This window comes from Bubalus kerabau, chromosome X (genome assembly GCF_029407905.1).
Source record: "Bubalus kerabau isolate K-KA32 ecotype Philippines breed swamp buffalo chromosome X, PCC_UOA_SB_1v2, whole genome shotgun sequence".
In the NCBI taxonomy this organism is placed as follows: domain Eukaryota; kingdom Metazoa; phylum Chordata; class Mammalia; order Artiodactyla; family Bovidae; genus Bubalus; species Bubalus kerabau.
Genome location: NC_073647.1, coordinates 49647378 through 49668999, shown reverse-complemented (window position 1 = coordinate 49668999; position 21622 = coordinate 49647378). Strand labels below are relative to the sequence as shown.

At 55.5% G+C, this 21622-nt stretch overlaps 1 protein-coding gene across 15 annotated transcripts in view; it reads right to left on the bottom strand.

Moving 5' to 3' along the window:
* ATP2B3 (ATPase plasma membrane Ca2+ transporting 3) overlaps window positions 1–21622 on the bottom strand; it is a 40820-nt gene that overhangs the window by 6188 nt on the left and 13010 nt on the right. For 10 of the 15 annotated variants that reach the window (XM_055563038.1, XM_055563049.1, XM_055563040.1 and 7 more), the window contains 9 exons: window positions 21371–21605; window positions 16563–16742; window positions 16359–16446; window positions 15569–15675; window positions 14565–14756; window positions 13013–13226; window positions 12080–12291; window positions 10796–10903; window positions 9254–9436 (listed from right to left, as the gene is read on the bottom strand). In XM_055563038.1, coding sequence (XP_055419013.1) covers window positions 9254–9436; window positions 10796–10903; window positions 12080–12291; window positions 13013–13226; window positions 14565–14756; window positions 15569–15675; window positions 16359–16446; window positions 16563–16742; window positions 21371–21605 — 1519 coding nt within the window. Of the gene's footprint in view, window positions 1–4104; window positions 4270–9253; window positions 9437–10795; window positions 10904–12079; window positions 12292–13012; window positions 13227–14564; window positions 14757–15568; window positions 15676–16358; window positions 16447–16562; window positions 16743–21370; window positions 21606–21622 lie in introns of those variants that run through there. The other 5 variants (XM_055563042.1, XM_055563047.1, XM_055563037.1 and 2 more) reach the window with 4 other exon arrangements.

The window sequence follows — 21622 nt, the reverse complement described above, 5'->3', positions numbered from 1 at the left end:
AATCCCAAACAAAAGACATGGATTTGAGGGTGTTGGCCAACTGAAAATGCTGGTGGCTGATGAGGTTGTAAAGATTACCCCCCATTCTGTGGGCATGTGTGTGTGCCCAGGACTGGGACAGTCCAGCCTCAGTGGCTGGCATCAGCACAACATTGCACTCAGTTGACCCAGGCATGGAGAGTCCTGGGCTTTTTGGGAGCTTGGCCTTGCCTCTCAACCCAGCCATCTCCAGCTTCAGGATCTCAACTAAGTCTCTTGAGCCATCTCAGCCCCAGCTCCCAGGCCCTGGAGTTGGCCTGGAAGTGCCTACTGGGAAGGGCTCCAGAGCAGGGCTTCCAGGGTTGGCCTGAGGCTTTCAGCTGGTGTGTGCTTTTGGAATTGCCTGCAAGGTCCTTTCCACATGGTAGGGCCCCTACCTGCATGAAGGCTTGGGCAGGGTTGATACTGTTCCTAGTGTGGAGACAGTGTGCACACTGTCAAAGAGACAACTGCAAATGCCAATACACTATTCCCAGAAACCCACACGGGCAGAGTTGGCTTGAAACCAACGGATTTCCTGAGAAGGAAGCAAACTCCAGCAAATGAGACAGCTTTCACTTGCAAGACTCTTTCCTCCATCCTCCATGGGGCTGCCTTAACTATTGCTCTGTGAGCGTGTGAGGAGCACGCTTCCTGCTCTCCAGAAGGGCATGTCCATGGAAGACCCAAGGCCCCACCTAGCTGGGCTTTGCCAAGTTGGATGGAATGTTTTCATGTTGCAAAAGCCAATTAAAACAAAACAACTGCCATGATATGTTTCTGGCATGGTTGATCAGAACAAAACCACCCTGAGGGAGTTCTTCTGGCCACATCTGACCAAAATCACAAGCTGCCCCTGCGGCAGTGAACATTGGAGTATAGACGGCTGGGCTGATGTGAACGGGCTTTGGATGTGTGGCTGGGGAGGGCCTGGGGTGTGTCTCTGTGTCCCCCCTCACGCCTGGGGGCAACCACCTGGCACCCTGGGCTTGCTGCTTATAAGTAAACCTGAGTGAACAGACACTCCCTGTCTGGCTCCACCTTGGGCATCCTGACAGCCAGCATTATTGTGTGAGAGTGTAATCAGGGCAGGAATGGGGGTGACTGACACACTAACAGAGGATAGGATTTCACAGCCCTTTCATTTCCAAAAGACTGAAGGTGGTTAGTAAAGGATGAATTTCCCTAAGCCACTCATATGGGTGGCCTCAAGGCCAAGCATGGCTGAGGTCCTGTGAAATGAGGTGGCAGGCCAAGAATGAAATGGCTGTGGTGGGGCAGCCACTGAGCCAGGCGGGAGAAATGGCTGAGTGAGCAAGGAGGAGGCAGCTAAGGCCATTGTGGAGCTGGGAGGTCATTGCCTATTGACCAGGGGTGTGGGGAGTTAGGACTCCTGAATTTAGGAGCAGCAAAGGCCCGCAAGCACGTATGGGCATGGGAAGCCCAGCTCAGGGGGATGTCAGAGGTTGACTAGGAAGTGTGGGTGGCTGTGAATGTGGGCACGTTGAGCCCCAAGGATCACTGCATCTCTAGCCTCCCCCCAAACATCTTTTGGAAGGATTCTCCTCCCCTTCAGATTCTGAGGACATTCTCTGGCCACTTCTTCCATTGATGTTACATGCTGGGACCTGCGTTGGGTAATCTGTGTCAAGTTTCATTCTGGCCTTCAGAATCCTCATCCGCACCCTGGACCGGGCCTTCCACCTAGACAGCCCGAGGCTCTCCGTAGAAGTGACACTGGGCTGACGCTGGCTGTGGTGCTCAGGACGAGGCGCGGCCTGGCCAAGTGGTGGGCAAGGACAGGAGCCTTCCTGAAAGAGCCAGGTTTTCCCAAGGAAACCTTGTGCCCCGTGACCACTGGTAAGTTCTGAGAGAGAGACTGAAGGCCTGGGGCTGTCCTCTGCTCCACCAGGCCTTCCCCTGATTTGCATGATGTGGGTGCCAGGCTTGGTGATTTCTCAGGGTCTTTGAAGCTCAGACTGGGAACCAGTTTAGAGTTCCAAGCCAACCTGCCACACGGTGATGGTGGGAGGAAGCAGTTTTGGTGGGCAGTATCTGGAATCTGGAATGTCCCCTGGTGTCACCTGGTCCTCCATCCAGCATCTTCCTCTGCAGAGGGGTCCTTTCCGAGGTGCTGTGCCTTTGAGGCCGCCCCTTGTGAATCAGAACATCAGAGCCCTCTGCAGGCCGAAGGCACTCATCTCCCAGTGGCACAAGGTGTGGAAGGGACAGCGAACCTTCTTCTGGCCAGGAGCTACTTGGGTCCCTGTAGAGTGGCTCCTACTCTACACTGCTGGGCTCCCGGCAGTGGGAAGGCGGCTGTGGCACATGGCCGCAGAAAGAAGGAAGGCACTAGGAGCCAAGGAAGACACAGGAGAGACACTGCCCCAAGGGAGGAAGCTGGAGGCACCCAGACAGACAGGCAGATGGACAGACAGACAGACAGAAAGCACAGAGAGAGATGGCAAAGGAACACATGGAGGAAGTGGGGCAGGGGGAGGGCAGCGGCTGCCCAGTGGGCCCTGGCCAAGCCTCCGGTAAGTCTCTCTGGGTGGAGTGGTGGCAACTCCCCTGTGTGATGAGGCTGGAGCTTTCCAGCTCACCCATGATGGCCAACAGCCAGTACTTGTGTGTGGCTCAGGTGGGTGTCTCAGTGAGCATTCAAGGTAGCCGGATGTGTAGCCTGTGGGATGGAGAATGCATTTGTGTGTGTGTGTGCATTCATATGCGTGACATTTCCAAAGGGGACAAGGTGAACCCCAGTGGGGACCAGTGCAACCCACATCCCTTCCTTAAAGGGCAGAGTGGCCTGAAACAACGGCTTAAGCAAGAGGAGGGACGCCCTCCACTGGGGACCTCTCACCAGTTCCTAAAAAAAAAAAAAGAAGAAGAAGAAGAAGAAAACAAACAAACCAGAAAACCATAAAAAAAACTACAAGACAAAGGAAAAAAAGGAAAAGGGAAGAAATCAAGGTAAAAGAAAATCCCAGAGTGCGGTGGGAAAAGCATAGTTAACGACTCCTGTCTGTGGGGAGTGGTGTGTTCTCGGAGTGAGAGCTGCCAGGTCCCACCGGAAGGAAAGGAAAGAGGCTCATATCTGAAGGTTCACTGTTTTGGTTTTGAAAACATCAAGTTTGTTATGAGAAGTAGGTGACCCTGGGTGGGGGGTGCACATGGTTCCTTGCATTGTCATTCGGGGGACCATGGGGTAGTGGATTCAATGGTCCAATGGCTTTCCTTTTGTCTTTGTAAAGAAATGTGAGCAAATGTGGAAGTTTCTCCCTCTTTAGGACCGCCCCTGGGTTCCTTTCTAAATGTGATGACATGGAGGGAAGTTTTCAGTGGAACGTATAGCAAGGAATCAATGTCTCCCAACTTCTCGAAGGAAGGAGGACAGAGAGTACGGACCAGATCAGGTTAAGACCTTCCAATCCTGAAGCCTGCTTGGAAAGAGCAAAGATGCACTGGGGACAAATGGAAATGTGGCCGAGGGTGGATTTGGGGCATGAGGAGGGCTCCTGGGGACACCTCTAATGCCTGGTGGCTCAGGTCTACTGCCTTTGGAAACCACCTCAAGGAGAGTTCTGGAAGCTGTTTCTTTAGTCCCCAGTTGGTGGGCTGAGTTCTTCCACTGCGAAAGATGCTGCAAAGGCTTCTCCTTCGAGTCCCGGAGATGGCCCTGAGCCCGCACGCCAACCTCGTTCTGCCCCGCAGAACACTGACCAAGTGCCCACCAAGTCCCCAACACCACTAGAATACGGCCCAAGTTCGTGAAGAACCATCAGCAAAGGCAGACCAGTTCAAGAAAAGAAAACCAATGACAGAAGGAGCACTAAACAAAAATAAAATAAAATAAACCAAACAGAGAAAAGAACGAAGGTCCAGCAGTGCCATGGATTCAATACATTTCATAAGAGGCTATGGCTTTGGAGCGACACACCATCTGGTGGGAAGGACTGAACGGGGCAATAAAGAAAGAACGGAAAAGCCACGGTGCGCGGAGGATGCAAGACTGGAAAAAAAAGAGAAGGAAGAGTTGGAGGCTTTTTCCTCCCCAGAGATGCCATTTATGAGAGAAAAGGGGACTCAAGACTCACTCCCAGCGGCACTGGTGGGATTGGCAGCAGAGAGAATTACGTGAGTAGGGGTAGAAAGATTGGTTACGTCATGGAGCTGGCTGAGGACCGAGGACCGCCGGCGCACAGCACCCTGAAATGAACCGCTTCTCTTGAAGGTACTCACTACCTCCATCTGTGGGAGAGAAAATGAGATAAAGGTTGGCTTGCACTGTGGTCCTGGGGACCGCACGGGGGTGGGGCTAGGTGGGGACGGGGACCATGCTGGGCGCATATCGTGACAGCAAAGCCTCATGGGGGTCGCTGCGGTGCTTCCGATGGGACCGTGGCCAAGGCCCTCGGCCTCTGCGTCATCCATCAAGAGACGGTTTGCTGAGCGAATGATTCGGGCTCAGAAGACTTGGGGCGCTCGGGGATTAGTGATGGATCGGGTGCACCACAAACGATTTTAGGGAGAGCCATTTGCATTCACGATATGCTCATTGCAAGCCACTCGTCAATAAATACCTGTGTCTGGCAATACTTTGTTATCCTAGGTCAGTAGTGCTCAACTTTTTTGCTGCCCCAACACACCTGAGGGATGTGACATGCTCCCATTAGGAACAAGGTCGTGGATGGTGGGGACAGCTGCCCTTCCCCACCCGTCCTTGCTTACATGTCTCTAACCTGGCATCACTCTGCTCCTGTGGCTCATCCAAGTGACTGAGGGGTACTCAGAGGGAAATCTCAATGGAAGAATGGATTTTACAAGAGGGGGAGGGGTTTTCTCAAAGCCCCCGCTTTGTCTTATCAGAATGCTTACCCACAGAGCCACAGGAAGGGCGGGAGGAAAATGGAGAGCTAGGTCTGGGAAGCAAAGATGGCTTTGGCTTTGGCCCTCACCCTTTAAGCTTCCAGGGAGCCTTTGGGAAAGAAGTGCCATGGGGGTGAACTTGCCAGAGACACAGTGTCTTCAGATTTCCCGACCCTGCCTTTGGCTGGTGGGGGGGGGGCGGGGAGTGGTGGGGGCTGGGGGGTAGAGCAAAGCCAGGCATGGGTTTCCAGGTAACTGTGGGTGGGTGGGCACTATGAATGTCCTGCCATCAGAAATCTGTGTGTATAGATTCTGGGACGCCAGCCTGCTGTGCCACACTTGGAGTGCTTCTTAGGGAATGACCTCTTGGGTGGGCTATGTGTGTCTGTGTGTGTGTGTGTTTATGGAATTTTTTGGAGTTAGAAGGTGGATCCGATTTCTAGAAAGTGCCTATCTAGAACGATTTCTAGAGAGTTCACTGGATGATGTGAGCAGTATGCATTTTTGGAGCCCAGAGCACACTGGCTGCCTGCTCTGGGCCCGAGGTCATGGACTCTGCTCCCAAGCTCCCAGGTGGCTACGTGGTAGCCACCAGGGTCCGTGGTGTGTCTGACATACGGCCAGCCTCTAGGAAGAAGGCAGCTTGAGTGCTCGGACTCCCTCCATCCCAACCACAATGAAGACGTCCATCATTTCAACCCTTGGATGCACTGTGAGACAGACTTATTGTTGTGTGCCCACTGCTGAGTGCCCATAGGGCTGGCACAGTGCTAAGCGCCCCAACACACTGAAGGAAGATGACCCATGCCATGATGTTGCCATCTCTTTCTATTTCTTCCCTAGGTTGAGATGTTTCTAAGGCTACAGAGATAAGTCTGTCTCAAGAGGGGACTCTTACTGTGGAAAAGGCAACAAAGGAAAGAAAAAATGCCTTTCTTGTCTCTGATTGGGCCTCTCCAAGTGGTGTCCCGATGGGATGATGGTATCAGTCAAAATACCACATCATTTCCCCTCGCCCCCACCCCATCCCAGAAGCCCCCACACTGGGCCAGGAACAAGGCACAGTCACTGCTGAAGCTTCTCTTTGCTTTATAATGGAATGCAAAATAGACCATGTCATGAGTGCTTTGAAAAGCTCCAAGTCCTTAGATTTGAGGACTCATTCTGGAATGAGGGCTTCCCTGGTAGCTCAGCTGGTAAAGAATCCACCAGCAATGTAGGAGACCCCAGTTCAATTCCTGGGTCAGGAAGATGCCCTGGAGAAGGGGTAGGCTACCCACTCCAGTATTCTTGGGCTTCCCCGGTGGCTCAAATGGTAAAGAATCCGCCTGCAATATGGGAGACCTGGGTTTGATCCCTGGATCAGGAAGATCCCCTGGAGAAGGGAATGGCTACCCACTCCAGTATTCTTGCCTAGAGGATTCCATGGTCAGAGGAGCCTGGTGGGCTACAGTCCATAGGGTCGCAAAGAGTCAGACATGACTGAGTGACTAAGCACAGCACTGCACATTCTCAAATGATGTCCTGCCTGGCTGGTGCGCTGCCATGATGGGTGGGCAGCAGGTTAGGAAAGGCCTCCATTTAGCAACATAAAAAGTTGTGGTGGCCTCTGAAATCTTGGGAGCAATTCTGTATTTTGCAAAAGTCATAAATCTAAGGCTGGCTCCCTAGACAATGGTTCTCTTGGCTTGGGGTGTATACAACCTGAGGGACTTTAATTTTCCTGGGCTTTATTTTCTCAGTTCAAGTAGGTATTTTGAGTTAAAAAGAACTTTTAAAAAGTGAGCTACAGTAACGCTGGTTCAGCATTCTTGAGAAGCATGGAGGATTCAATGTGACCAAGTCCAGGGGAGGGAGACTTGAGTGACCTTAGGTAGGTCCCTTCTCTCTGGGCCCCATTTCCTTGTGTGGAAAGCAGGGGTCAGAAGTGTCAGACTCTGTCTGAGGGGACACAGCTAGCTGGGGCACCAGGGACCTCCACCCAGATACCTCGGATGGGGGCAGGGCTGCTGTCTTCAGCTCACTGATGGGATTAAATAGGCTCTGCTGCACAACCTGCCTGGCATGACACCCCAGAGCCAGTCGGAGCCGGGACAGGGTGGGTAGAGGCTCACAGATGAGCAGCAGGAGGCCACAGGGGAGAGCTAGACAGCTGGCATCAGAGGCTCTTCCCATTCTACCGGGCACTCGCTGTTCTGGCTGGGCCGAAGACATCCTTCTCTGGCTATGCTGGTGCTTGGGATGCCAGGAGGCATGAGCCAGAGGCTGGGAGAAGCCCCTTGGGACCCCAGGGAGCTCCTTCACATGGTGCTCTTTGGTGCCCCCTCACCCAGCCCTATAGGATCCCAGGCTCTGGGTGACCCAGGATCCTGCAGCTTTGGAAAGTCCCCCGGGGCATCCTGCCTGCCTCTGATGCCAAGTGTAGGCACAGCTGCCCTGAGTGTGTATGCCCTGGTGGCAGCAGGGAGTGGACTCTTAGAAGGCTTCATGGGATGAGGAGCTAAGGAGGCCTGGGACCCAGACAGCAGCCAGCATGGAGGCATAGTAGCATGGGGGAGCAGAGAGGGAAGTCTGGAAAGGCAGCAGGGGTTCTCGGGGCACAGGGCGCATGGGTCAGGAGAGAGCCTGAGAGCTTCTGGCCAGTGCTTGGGGAGGAGAGAGGGGCGCCTGGAGGCTAGGACCCCAAGGTCTGTGCGGGAGCAGCCAGTGAGCTGCGCACACCAGGAGGGCACTTTGGGATGAATCCATGGTGATGGGTGAGATGCTGCAGGCAGATGCCAGTGAGAGCTGTGGGCTGAGGTCCCCACCCAGGCCAAGGGGCCCACGGCGGGAAGTTGCCTAAACAGGGGCTGGGCAGTGTTCTTCCCTCCTGTGGGTCTCCAGGGGAAGAAGCAGTTGGAGCTGGCTCAGGGCAGTTGGGGCTGGGGGTCCGGAACAGAGCGTGGAGAAATGCACAGGAGAAGCAGGGAATAGTAAGTGTCACAGACTGGCTAGGTTGGCAAAGAGCTTCAGGGGTCCAGGGTGGACACAGGAAACCTCAATCCAGACAGAGACACAGGTGATTAGGCCCGGAGGAGGCTGGTGGTGGCTGGACTGTGGATGCAATGGCCATGCACCCAAGTGTTCAGGGACACAGGAAAAGGGCTGGGGGCAGCTCCAGGTTCTTGGCTTGTGCAGAAGTGATGGAGCCATCCATCAGTGGCTGGGGGGCTGGGAGGAGGTGGGCTCGGGGTGGTGGGGCCTGTGGTCTGGGCTGAGCAGAGCCCCAGCCCAGGGCTGCTGGGTATCTGGCCAGAAAGAGGAGGAGGTGGTTGCCATCTGGAGGCTGTGCAAGGAGGGCCAGGCTTTGGGGAATGGGCACCTCCCCCCTCCACCCCGCCCTGGGGCCTGTGGGATTTCCAGCAGCTGGGGTCACAGCCAAGAGGCGGGGGCAGACCAAGATCTCAACAGTGGGTGGGAGTGACAGGCAAGGAAGAGGGAGAGGGGACAGGAAGTTGCCATGAGAGCAGGGCGGACTGCACTTCCGGAAAGGCGCTGGGAGGCAGCAGGAGGAATGGAAGGATGGCCCAGCTCGGGAGCCAGGAGGACGTCTCGCAGACCTTGGTGAGGACTGATGTCAGGCCATGATGAAATCACCAGGGAGTGCCAGGGAAGGACCCGGAGAAACAGCAAGTATGGAACATTCTGGCAAGAAGGCTGGCCGGGAAGAGGTGGGGGCAGGAAGTGAGGGTGGCTCTGTCAGGCAGGCTCTCATGAAGCCTTCGCAAGTGCCCCCAGCAGGGTGCTCATCACGACTGTCTGACTTTCTAGAGGACAGCCGCTGATGGCCTAGACCTTGACCAGCATTGACATTTGGAGATTGGGATGAACAGAATGGACCACCTTGGTGGCCAGAGTGTGCTTCCCAATGAAGTCTTTCCCTAGAATTCACAATATAACCCAATAAATGGCGAGTTCATCAAAGGCTATTTGAAGTGGGCGTCTGCCTCGGCCTGAGACGGTCCTTTTCCCGTTACCTGGGACCACCCCCAGGAAATAAAACAAGTCCCAGTAGCTATTCAAATAGCAGGTGACCTGTGCCTTCGCCTCTCCAAGACACAGCTCTTGGTCACAGCAAACACTCTTAGCTGCCACCTGCACCCACTCTGGGGAGGCCACCTGGGCTCTGAGGGAGTGTCAGGGAGAGGCCTTCTCACTGACATTCTGTCGCTGGGCACTCCAAGAAACTGCCCTTGCGCTCATGGCGACCAGACCCCAGGGCCGCCCTATTGGTCTCAGGCTCATCTCACCCGTTCTCTACCTCTGGCTTGCTGGCCCCTGTCTTGAGGCGCGAGAGCCGGACTGGCCAAGCCTCCCAGTGGCTTACCTGTGTCTGGATCCGGTTGAGGCCCCGGAACCAGAGGATCTGGCCTCTGCGGAGCTCCCGCTCGGCGTGGTCAATCTCTTCTTCTCCTTCAGCCAGCTCCTCGTCAGTCATCTCATCCTTCCCGGGCCCATGTCCTGCTTCCTTCAGGCACTTAAGCTGGCTGGTGGGGATGGTGGCGATGACCTGGATTGCCGGAGGTGAGGGACAGCAGGAAGAAGTGACTGTCAGAAGTGGGAGGGCCGCTGGGTCTGGAAAGGAACCCACACTGCCCACCTCCCTCAGACCCAGGCCAAGGCCACTCCCCCCGCCTGCTCTGCACCCTTCTTGGCTACTTTCTCAAGGCTTCCTCCCAGTGAGGGGGCAGTGTGTGCCCAGAGGAGCAATCATGCCACCTTTCCACACAGTATGTGACATAAGGGACTCACCTTACCAGACCAAGGTCTGGCTCTGGCCTGGCTCCTAGGAGGAGACCTTTAGGGCCCTGCCTGATGAGTGGGTCTTGGTTTGCCAGGGGCTGAGGGCCGGTGGTCTATGCCACTGGAAATCTTGAGGGCCGGTGGTCTATGCCACTGGAAATCATGGAAATGCTGGAAATCACGGCAGTGTGATTTCTGGCAGGGGCCTGGACCTCATATACCAGTTTGACCTCTGGGGCCCAGAGATCAAGAAAATGAGGTGAGCCACATGGGTGCTCCAGGCCTCCAGGAGTGACTCCCCCTCAAGTCCCCAGACGGCACTGCTCAGGGAACTTCCCTGGTGATGGTATCCTTGCATATTGTCACATTTGGCTCTTAGGAGAAATTGTGCTGCTGATGGTCCTGTGGTGGGGACCTGGAAGCCTATTCCCGCTCCCTCCTGGATCTGCCCTATGTAAGCTTGATCTTGAATGTCCAACCTCCAGACAGTAACATCTGACGTTGAAGCTTCTCGGTCTATGATACTTTGACGTGGTGGCCTGAGGCGGCCTGAGACACAGGATAAAGTATATACTGGACTCAGCCTTCTACACCAATGTTCTAGAACTCTGGAGGAATATCCTTAGGGTCCTCTTGTGTTCCCAGGGCCTGATCTGGCCCCTCCTGGCCTCTGCCCAGCCCCAGTACCCAAGCCCTTTCTTCCTAATGTAACCTTTGGCACTAGGAACTAGCTTTAGCTGCAGCCACAGAGCCAGAAGTGTGAGACTTGCCCTCTGTCAGCTCAGAGGATTTCCTCATTTCCCTTGAGATGTTCTCTTATCCTCTTGAAGGTTCACAGAGGTATTGTGTAGCTTCAAATATGTGAGCATCTTCCAAGTTACCCAATTCTAAAGCACAATTTTCAACTCCTACTGTGGAAAAGGGAGTGGCAGGTGGTTTTACCAGGGCCTGTCACATCCCAGCCATGCTCGTTTGCATGCTCTCCACTGATACTGTCACTTGTGGCTTTGCACCTAGGTCATGGCCTGTCCCAGAGGCAAGACAGGAGCCCCTGGGCTGTCTGCACTTACTCAGACAATTGGGAAGGGAGCACAGGGCTGGAAAAGTGGCAGAGGTAGATGCTTACCTGTCCCCAGACCAGTTCCCCAACACCGACAAACAGGCACCAGAGCCACTGCTCCGTGGACAGTGGGGAACAGCTGAAGGGCTTTCCACCAAACTGGACGATGACAATCTGTGGGAGAGGGGTGGGCAAGAGGTGGGTCCAGCCAGCACCTCTAGCCCTCGGGTCACCCCTGCCTGTGGGCCCAGCTCAGGGAGTCAGAGGGCCTCCTGATTCACCCAGATAGACAGGCCATTCATGGGAGAATTCCTTACTCCAGGCTCCTTCCCTTCATCTCCCCCTCAGCCAGTGCTAAAAAAAAAGCTTCCCAGACCAGCTGACCACAGGCTGTGGGTGTCGTGCCAGTTGGGCTCAGGGCCTTGCTTGTTGCCAGGAGCCCGCTGACCCTGGTGCCCCGGACCATCCTCTTTCCAGCATGCAGGTGTGGCTTGGCTGTGCTAGCCAAGTCCCCAGCTTCTGTGGACATGGTGTCTGAATGTGCTAGGTGCTGGACACTCCAATGGGCCTCCTTCAGCCTCATCACTGCTCCATGGGAGGTGGCCTCTTCCCAAGGGCGAGCTTTCCAACTCCAGACCAACTCGTCCTGAGCTTGCACTCCAACTCCCTCTGTACCTGGACTCTCACCCTCCAGGCCAGTGTCCTCCTGCTTTAACCACCCAGGGCCAGGTCTTAGACCATGAGGTAGACAGCCATACACCCAAGAGCCCAGAAATTATTCATACCATCAGACCCTCAGCCTGCTCCCCCAACGTCATAGGTCCTGCCTCCGTTCCCCACTCTCCCTCTGCCTCCCGAGAAGCCTGGGTGCTTCCCCAGGTGTTCCCATGGTGTGGCAGGCCTTCCTCTGAAAACTGCAAGGAAAAAAAACTGGCCTATTGTCCTGGCCTATTGGCCTCACTCTGCCTCACATTTTCTATCAGTATGCCCTGGTTTTGAATGCTCAGCACCTCCTGGAGAGCTGAGTGACCAGCCTGGTACAGGGAGAATCGCCACAGGAAACTTCTGGAGCTAGGGTGGCCTCTTGCCAAGGAATCGAGTGCTAGATATGGGAGTGGCAAACCTGTGAGAAAACCTGTGAGGTCAGCTCTGGGGAAGATCCACTGAAACCCTCTGGAACTGAACAGGTGAGCCTGGGGCCAGGCCAGGGCTTTTGAAGATGAAGATGCTCAGAGGGCTGGGCATCGGGGAATGTGGGCAGGAGGGGAAGAGAAGCCAAGGCTGGTGTGGAGAGTGGGGTCATGGTCCCCTCTCCCCCATCTTTTCCAACAGTGGAGCCGCCCATCCTACCTGGATAGCAAAGGTTCCTAGCACGATGGTGCAGAAGATGGGGTTGCTGAAGATGCCATGGAACACATTGCGCTCGCCATGGATCTTGCGGGCATTGATCTCGTTGAAGAGCTGCATCATGACGAAGGTGTTGAAGATGATGGTGTAGTGCTCAGAGGGTGGCGAGTGCAGGGGAGCGTTCCGTCCACTGTCAATGTCAAAGAAGAGCTCCCCTGCAAGCCCAGGGCCACATGAGGAGAGCTGGACCCAGGTGGGTGATACCTCCCACCGGGTGATACAGGGGGAAGTCATGAGTCCCCCAGCACCCCTGGGCTAACCCACATTAGGTCACAGCAAAGGCTGGATCCTGACCACGGGGGCTGTCACCCAGGATAGGAGTGTCCCCAGGACATGAGTGAAGACAATGAAACCCATTTGCACATTGACTTGAGCTAGGGAAGGAATGGGAACTGAAGTCTCAGGGCAGGCCTGACCCCCCTCTGCCCTGCCTGTCCTGTCACAAGGACCAACCTTGGCTTAGTCATGAACAGCTTTTGCTCCCAAGATTGCACAGAAAGGTCCCATGAGAGTATCCCCAGGAGCTGTCTTTTGGTGCCCCCAAAAGGCGTTTTGCGTGAGTATTACCCTTGGCCAGCACCATCACTGCACTGAGCTTCAAGTCTGCTCCTAGGAATGTGTGCTGAAAGCCAAGCCACCAAGGGTCACCTGACCCCTGATGTCAGGCAGAGAGGCCACAAACAGAAGAAGTGACAATCCCACTCCATGTAAATAAAAGAACAGCGTAAAAGTTGCTGATGCCAGACACAGAAGAAAACTCCCAGGACAGCAGTGAAGTGAGGGCTGAGGGGTCCTCACTGGAAATCAGATTCCCAAGTACCTGTCCCTTCCACTGCTACACAGGGCCAGAGCCTATGTGGCTCTGGATCAACTTACCGACAAAGAGCAGGGTGAAGATAATGGTGAGCTGATAGACGGCATGGCCCAGGATGTTCTTCATCATGGTCCGTGAGATCAGGGGCTTGTCCCGGCCGTATGGCTTCCGCAGCAGCAGCGACTCAGTGGGTGGCTCTGTTGCCAGAGCCAGAGAGGCGAATGTGTCCATGATCAAATTCACCCACAACATCTGCACGGCTTTGAGAGGAGAGTCCTGTGGAGAGCAGCCAGTCACCCCAACATGGGCCTGGAACCCTCACTGGTCCCCCCACACCCTGGGAAGAAACTCAGGTAGGAGTCAATGTCACTGGAATTTAATTCAAGTGAAATTGCAACAAATCCAGCCTTCCTGTAACATTCTGACATTTCTATCCCTATGTTTCCTTAAGGTGAGCAGAGAGTTTTCACTGGCTCTCAGATTGCTGCTCTTAAAATGTTGTTAGTCTCCCTTCTTCTCTCACCTGCTGGCATTAATGTAGAAGATGTGGTCCCAATTGTTAGCAGGAGGTTGCCACCCCCTTGTCAGTTGCCCCAGACCATAAAAGAGCATGATGGATGGGTACTCTCCTGTGCTCCCATGCCCATGGGCCAGGAAGAGGTAGAAACTGCACTGGGCCTTCCTTCTCATCACTTATGACTTCTTGGTTAAAAATGAGCCTCACAGAAGATAGACACCAAGGACATCCTGTAGGAGTCCATTCCTATGAAACTTCCAGAACTGACAGATCCATGGAAACAGAAAGCAAATGGGTGGGTGCCAGGGGTGGGGGGAGAGGAGAGTGGAGTGTGGCTGTTTAGTGTGTACAGGTATAGGTAACGGTTGCATAAGATGGAGGCAGCATCAAAACCCACTGAATTGTACACTTTGGTTCAAACGGCTATTATGATACAGAGGATGTTATGAGGATTTTATCTCAATTAAAAAATACCTTTGAAAGAGAGACAAATTCTGAATACTCACTAATGGGGAGAATTGGATGACAGAAAAAGGGGAAGAGGCTCCTGCAGAGGTTAACCACAGAGTTCCCAGCAGACCCAGGACAAGACTTGCACACACAAGTCTACAGTGGCCACAGGTGGAAACAACCCAAATGCCCACTGATGAAAGGATGCAGAAAATCTAGGTGGTCTATCCATACAATGGAACATCAGTCCACCATCCATAGGAATAAAGTACCTGCTACAACATGAATGGACCTTAAGAACATTGTGCTAAGTGAAGGAGCCAGACACAAATGACCACCTATGATTTGCTTCCATGGAGTCGAAATGCCCAGAAGTGGTGGAAGGCGAGTGGGGAGTGACTGCTGATGCGGATGGCACTTCCTTCGGGGTGATGAAAACACGATGCAACTAGACAGAGGTGATGACGGCACAGTGCTGTGAATGTACTTAAAGGTCATTGAATGGTGAATTTTTGTTAGGTGAATTCTATCTAAAAGGAAAAAAAGTCAGCAGCAAAGAAAAACCTGGCTTCTGCCACTGGGCCCTGAGGCCCAGGCACACCAGGTGGGAGAGCTGTGCTCATGGGAGGGAGAGCCCCAGCACCTACCTGAGTGATGCAGGCACCCGTGAAGGCCACAATCACGGCCACCACGTTGACCGTCAGCTGGAACTGCAGGAACTTGGAGATGCTGTCGTAGACGTTGCGGCCCCACATGACAGCCTTGACGATGCTGGTGAAGTTGTCATCCGTCAGGATGATGTCTGAGGCCTCCTTGGCCACATCTGTCCCTGCGATGCCCTGGGGGGCACACACATACCATGTCCACAGGCCCCTTCCCCAGCCCTCCTTGCTCACTCCAAACGTGTCCTCGTACTACAGAAGTTTTGCTCACAAATGAAGAAGACACCACGCCTGCAGTGGCCTCCCCCTGGTCTTCTGTCGGGTCCCTGTGTAAGGGGCCCCTGGGAGTCCCAGAGAGAGAACACGGCTTCCCAGCCCACACAGGTCACCATGGTGCTGCCCAGCTGGGTTCCCTCAGTGCCCAGAGCTGGGGCTGGGCCCCCTCTGGATATGGCCCTGGGAAGGACTGCTCTGTGCCCCCGGTGCCTGCACTCCGAGGGCCGCGCCCCTCCTTTGAGGTGGGCTGGGAGAGGCCTTGCTTGGTTTCTGCCTTTGGCAGCCGAACACAGCCCGTTTTGTGCCAAGGCCACCCTGCTCAGCTGTTTTTACAGAAAGAACCAGCTTTATTTCAGCCACGAGAGAGATGCACAGAGGAAAAGCTCATGTGGGGACTCAGCTCATCATACTTGGGGCTGAGGTTCACTTGGACTGGACCTGGAGATGGTGAGGCAAATGCTCAGCAGGCAAGTCCCCGTGATCCCCTAGCAATGCAGCCAGTCCCTCGTCACCTTGGGTACCATCACACCAAATACCTTGGCATAAATCACTGGCAGAGGACTGGCTGGTCAGGACGTGAGAGAAAGAAATGTATGGCACTTGGAAACTTGCCTCAATGCTAGCTCCCACATTCCTGCCCAAAGCTTATGCATCCCTCTGTCACAGGGCCCCACCTGGCACGGTGACCCAGACTGGCACAGCAGGCAGCTTACCATGGCAAAGCCCACATCCGCCTTCTTGAGGGCTGGCCCGTCATTGGTGCCATCTCCTGTCACGGCCACCACCTGCCGTTGCTCACCCGTGTTGCTGTCGATGATCCCTGGAACATAGATAGGGGCAGGGCACGGCTCCTGCCATCTGCAGCCCCGGGTGACCAGCCCAGGGGCTGTGGGAGGCCAGTTGGCTCTGGAAAGCCTTTGAGATTGCCACCAAGCCCACTGCCTCCAACTCTCCATACACTCCATCACCTTTGGGACCAAGTCTTGTGCCTTGATTGGCAGCTGCATCCTGCTTCTCCCACCCTGGTCCCTCACCCAGTGAGACAATACAGGGCAGTGGGATTTGGTACAAGGCAGGGGCCTAGCACTGGGTGACTTGGAAAAATGTCTCCTTCTCCCAGGCCCCAGTTTGCCCATCTGCTCTGATGAGAGGCTGGCCCCTACTGGCATCTTCCATTCATACTGTGAGTGCAAGGGAGTGGAGGGGCGAGCTCTGGCCACTCAGCCCTTGGAGGGAGTCTCCATTATTATCCCCATTTTCCCAATGAGGAAACTGAGGTTTGGGGAGGACATAGTGATTTCCTCTGAGACAAAATCTCCAGGAGCCACGTGTCTAGAGCTGAGTAGCCTGCTTCTTAGGCAGGGCCCAGACACCCGCCTGGAAGCTCAGCATTGGGCATCTGGGAGCAGATGACCCACAATCGAGGTGACAGCCACACCCCCCCTGCGTCATGCCACCTGGGCCAGGGAGAAAGCAGGGTGATGAGCGAGCCCACTCCATTACCTTTAACCAGAGTATGTTTGTCGGTGGGAGATGATCGCGCCAGGACCCTCAGCTTAGGCCACACCTTGTCCAGACGCTCCTGCTCTATCTGGGAGGGGAAAGCACGTAGATGCTGCAGAGTCTTGAAGGGGCTGAACCAAGGGGCAGGGTGAAGAAAGTGCCAGAACCCTGGACCCGCTGGGGCACTGATGGGCGGAGAACTACCTCGCCTTTCTCGTTTCGGATCCTCCGGTTGAACTCTTTCCCCTCCAGGCACAGGAAGTCCTCCCCAGGCTGGATGATGCCACACTTGGCTGCAATGGCACGGGCTGTGTTGATGTTGTCCCCTGTCACCATGCGGACTGTGATGCCGGCTCGCTGACATTTGCGGATAGCTTCAGGGACCTGCAAGGAATAAGATGGGTGGGTGCAGCTGTTCAGGCCAGACGCACCAGTGTCTGAGCTCTAGCCTTTCCTCCATCCAGATCTGTGGTGCCCCTTGTCTCACCATGGGGCCTGGAGGTGGTGGGGGAAGTGGCCTGACCTGCAGGGAGCAGGGTCCCCCATCCCCTACCAGGTGCCTTCTTCCCTGTGCCAGTCCCAGGGAACAGCAACAACTCAGACCCAGGCCCTGACCCCAGGCACAAGGCCAAGAGAAGCCACGGGAACGCTGTTGAGCAGCACCACTGGGGCCGTGTCCAGCAAGGTGACTGTAGAAATCACCCAGTTTCCACCAGGGAAGTGGAGACCCACAGCAGCTGAGCCAGGTCCAGTCCCATTAGCAGGCTAGCTGGTGGGGTACCATATCTGTGAGGTCCAGAAGGATGAGAAAAGAACTTCTGGTCCCAGTTGCCCCATCGGTCGGATGGCAGGAGCCATCATGGGCCTCCCCTCCCAGGCCTTGATTCACTTGTCTCTGCATCTCTTATTTTATTTTTTAAATAATATAAAACCTAAGACTTTAACAGCTTCCCTTGTGGCTCAGATGTTAAAGAATCTGCCTGCAATGAAGGAGACCTGGGTTCGATCCCTGGGTTGGCAAGGTCCCCTGGAGAAGGGAAAGGCTACCCACTCCAGTATTCTGGCCTGGAGAATTCCATGGACTGTATAGTCCATGGGGTCGCAAAGAGTTGGACATGACTGAGTGACTGTCACTTTCACACATATATATTCACACACACACACACACACACACAGATGGGCTTCCAGGTGGCTCAGCGGTAAAGAATCTGCCTGCCAATGCAGGAGATGTAAGAGACGCAGGTTTGATCCCTGAGTCAGGAAGATCCTCTGAAGGAAGAAATGGCAACCCACTCCAGTATTCTTGCCTAGAGAATCCTATGGGCAGAGGAGCCTGGGGGGCTATAGTTCACGGGGTCACAGAGTCAGTCACTCCTAAGCGACTAACACAAGACTAACTTTGGTAAAGAATCTTTCTGCAAGGCAGGAGATGTGGCTTTGATCCCTGGGTGGGGAAGATCCCCTGGAGAAGGAAATGGCCACCCACTCCAGTATGCTTGCCTGGAGAATCCCATCGACAGAGGAGCCTGGCGGGTTAGTCTAGAGGGTCTCAAAGAGTCAGAGACAGCTAAGTAATGAACACTTTCACTTTCAAGACTTTTAGAGCCATAGGGTTGACATGATTAGGTGTTCTCAGGCGGAAATGGGCCATCACTATGGTTCCTCACATGTCCATTTTCCTAACGTAAGAGTAGATTCCAGAAAAGACAGAACAAGAGATCCCTCTGGTGCTGAGGGGAAAATGGGCTATAGGGAGTGGAGACCAACTAGGAGGTGGTGCTCCTGTCCCAGAGAGTGGAGACACTCTTGTTTTTTCGATGAGGATGGGCTGGTGAGCCTTGAGATGGCAGTGTGGAGGGGAGCCAGGGCGACAGTGCCTGAGGGCCGGGAGGGGACAGGAGGCTCAGAGCTCAGGGAACTGGATTAGGAGGTGAGACCTAGGCCTGTGACATGCCCAGATGGGGCCCTGGCGTGGGGTGCAGCCTGGGGAGACCCTTGTGTCCGCTGGCCCCAGCACAACCCTCTGTGAGCTCCCAGTGGGCACTGCTGGAAGCCCGGGGGACAATGTGAGCCTGGGGACTATGTGAGCCTGGGGACAGAGAGTGAGAGAGCCCGCCATGTCCCAGGTGTGGCCTGGCGACCGGGCCTGGGCACCGGGGACAGAGGGGTGATCCAGAACACACATGTGTGGTGGCCGGGGAAGCATGAGCCAAGGGTGGGGGGCAGAGCATCCATGAGACCTCAGGGCAGGTGTCTGGTAGGCTGGGCCAGGCGGGCTGTGGGGGAGCCCTGGCCTGGGACGTCAGGGCACTTGGGAGGCTGAGGGCCCCCCAAGCCAGGGGGTGGTGGCTGTGATTTCTGCCATGGAGAAAGTAGGGAGAGGATGGGTATCCAGGGCTGGGACAGAGTGACCTTACACATCCTGCCAAGTGGCCTAGAAGCCCCAGCCCCGGGAAGGGGCATTGCATCCCGCCCCCTCCATAATGTGTGTGTCTCCTCACTTAGCCTCGATCCAGGACCGTTTCTGCTTTTTGGGGATCCTTGGGAGTTGTCTGGAGACACCCTCCCTTCCAGCAAGTTCCCTCCTGGCTCTGAAGCGTCTGGTAGCTGGCTCTCTGCTGTCACCCAGTGGTCATGACGTGCCTGAGCACGTGGAGCTTCGATCTAGCCTCTGCTTGTCTCTGCGTGGCTGTGGCCCCGCTGGCTCCCTCTCTGGTCTGAAAGACCCTTGGCCTCCCAGGCAGGTAGCAGGAAGCTCCCCTCCGTCTGTAGGTGCCCTCTCCCTCATTGGGTGACTGTCCTTCCTCACCTGCCTCCCTGCTGTCCCAATGGACACAGCCCTGGTCCACTGATGCCTGGTGGCTCCATGTCTGCATGAGCCCCCGCACCCCTCTGGCATAAATACAGCATGCCTACAGGGGCCAAGTGATCCCCCAGGGGCAGAGACATGCCACTGCCAGGCCATCTTTGGGTTGCAGCTGTCCCAGGCCCACAGACATCCTGGCAAGTCTAACAGTGCCATCGGTCTTCCTGCCTGCCATTGGGACACAGGGTGTCCTCCTTGGCCACCGCCTGCTGGCTGGTCCCCATGGTCGGGGCGGGGGGGGCGTCCTGCCTGGCTTCCCCCTCCTGGCTGTGTTGGTGCCACCTGCTGCCCAGCCTCTCATGTAGCCATTCTCCAGCCAGAGGTGAGCCATCTTGCCCCCAGGGCCCCTTTACCAAGGTGATTTCTGGTTCTTAAACAAGCACCCCATTACTTTGCCTCGAGGGCGCTCTCCCCCTCTGATTCAGCCCACTGGGGCAGTCACTGAGGCTGAGCCTTCGTGGTGACCTTCTTGGAAATTTTATCCAGGTTTTTTCTAAGATGAAGACTTATTATTTTTTTTCAATGTATCTCTGAGAAGAGCACCAACAGGGAAAGGTCTAGGCCTTGCCCCACCCACATGCTTGCCTTCTGGGCTGTTCCATCTAGCCCCGACCCCAGTCCCCAGTCTCAAGCCACCGTGGACCTGCCTCTGCGGTTCTGTCTTAGGATGTATGCATACATCTCAGGCCTCCAACCTTGTATCGATGACCAGAGCTTCAGTTTGCAATGAATATTTATGGGGGAAATGAGGGGAAACTGGAAGGGCTCCTTGGCCCAGGGGGCTGAGGTGGAAGGGCTGGATGGCCTGGTTATGATGCTGTGGACATGGCCTTGGCCATGGCCCTGGGAATCTGGGAACCCCATCTTCCTCTGTCTGTGATAGCTGGGTAGAAAAGTGTAGGGCTGTTGCCGTTGACACTGGGGACAGCAGTGGCGAATGGCTCTGTTCAGAGGGGGAGGCCGTCAGTCTAGGCAAGGGTCACATGGCCTTAGGACTCAGCTTGCCGTGTGGACACAGCCCTCCTCTTTGCCTCAAAGTTTCTCCTTGGTCTGGTGAGGAGAAAGGCTTGTTCTCTGGGTCCCTTGGGGTGGCCCTACCACCCGCAATGGCACCCTCTCATCCTGCTTTCCTGGGAAGCTCCTCCCACTGCCCACCTTCTCTGGGCCCACTCCAGGGCCAGCCTAGTAGGCTCTCTTCCTCCAAGATGGGGTTTCACATCTTGAAGGACATGCACCTCTCCCCATTGCTCTTCCTCTCTAGGCCCTGATTAGCTTCTGCCCTGTTGGTGTGTTTCCTGTTCAAGAAAGCTCTGAGTGAAGACATCTCCAAGCACTGGCTCCCTGTGCCATCCCACAGGACCTGCTTAGCTCAGGGTGGGGCGGGCCACCCACCCTCTCGCTCCAGCCAACACGTTTCCCATGGTTTCACCTCCCTGCCTGGCCCTTTCCTTTGCAGGCTTCTCCCACTGTCTGCTCGGCTACCCTCATGACCCTAAGTCATGTAAAGTCACTTCCGGACACCTCTGGCCAGGACCTTTGCTCTGAGCTTTCCACCTAACCATGTGACCTCTCCATAGGGATGTCCGGAACCCCACTCAGCCCCAATCAAAGCTTCAGCTGAGAACTGTCCTCCTCTCTCCCAGCGCTCCCCAAGTACCATGTACCCAGTTCTCTGAACCAGAGCCCAGTCAGCTGTCCCTGGCTCCTCCCTCCCCTCCTCATCATCCCCTCTGGTCCATCACTTTTGCTAGCCTTGGCAGCCATCAGGGTTCTACCTGCTGCCCTCTCTCCCCTGGGAGAGCAGAACCTGAGCCAGGCGTGGATGCCAAGCCAGAGGGGACCTTCCAGAGGGCAGTACAGAGCCTCCCAAAGGGTGCCAGCACTAGAGGACAAGGGGGCTCCAGCACGCCTGGGAGGTCTGAACTGGGCCATGGCCGCCATGCCCCCGAGGCTCTGCCATCGTCCACCTTCCTCACCTGGTCCAACTCTGGCTGGCTGCCGTGTGTTCTACCTAGAAAGCCTGGCAGGGAGGGTCGTGATGGCCAGGAGGACAGGAGGAAGGCGCAGTCCCCTCCTTGCATTTGTGTCCCAAGGCGGAGGCCCTGTGCAGACAAGGACGGCTCCCTCAGCCATCCTGACAAGCTACCTCGGGCCGCACAGGGTCCTCGATGCCCACGACGGCTATGCAGGTGAGGTCGCCCACCACCTCGTTCTCATTGTCCCAGTCGGGCTCCTGGGCGGCGGTGAAGTCCCGGTAGGCGATGCAAATGGTGCGGAGCCCATCGCAGGCCATCGGCTCGATGATCTTCTTCACCATGTCGTCCCGGTCCCGAGGGCGAAAGCTGCGGAGTTCCCCATTGCTGTTCAAGATGTTGGTGCACCTGGGGCGGATGGAGCA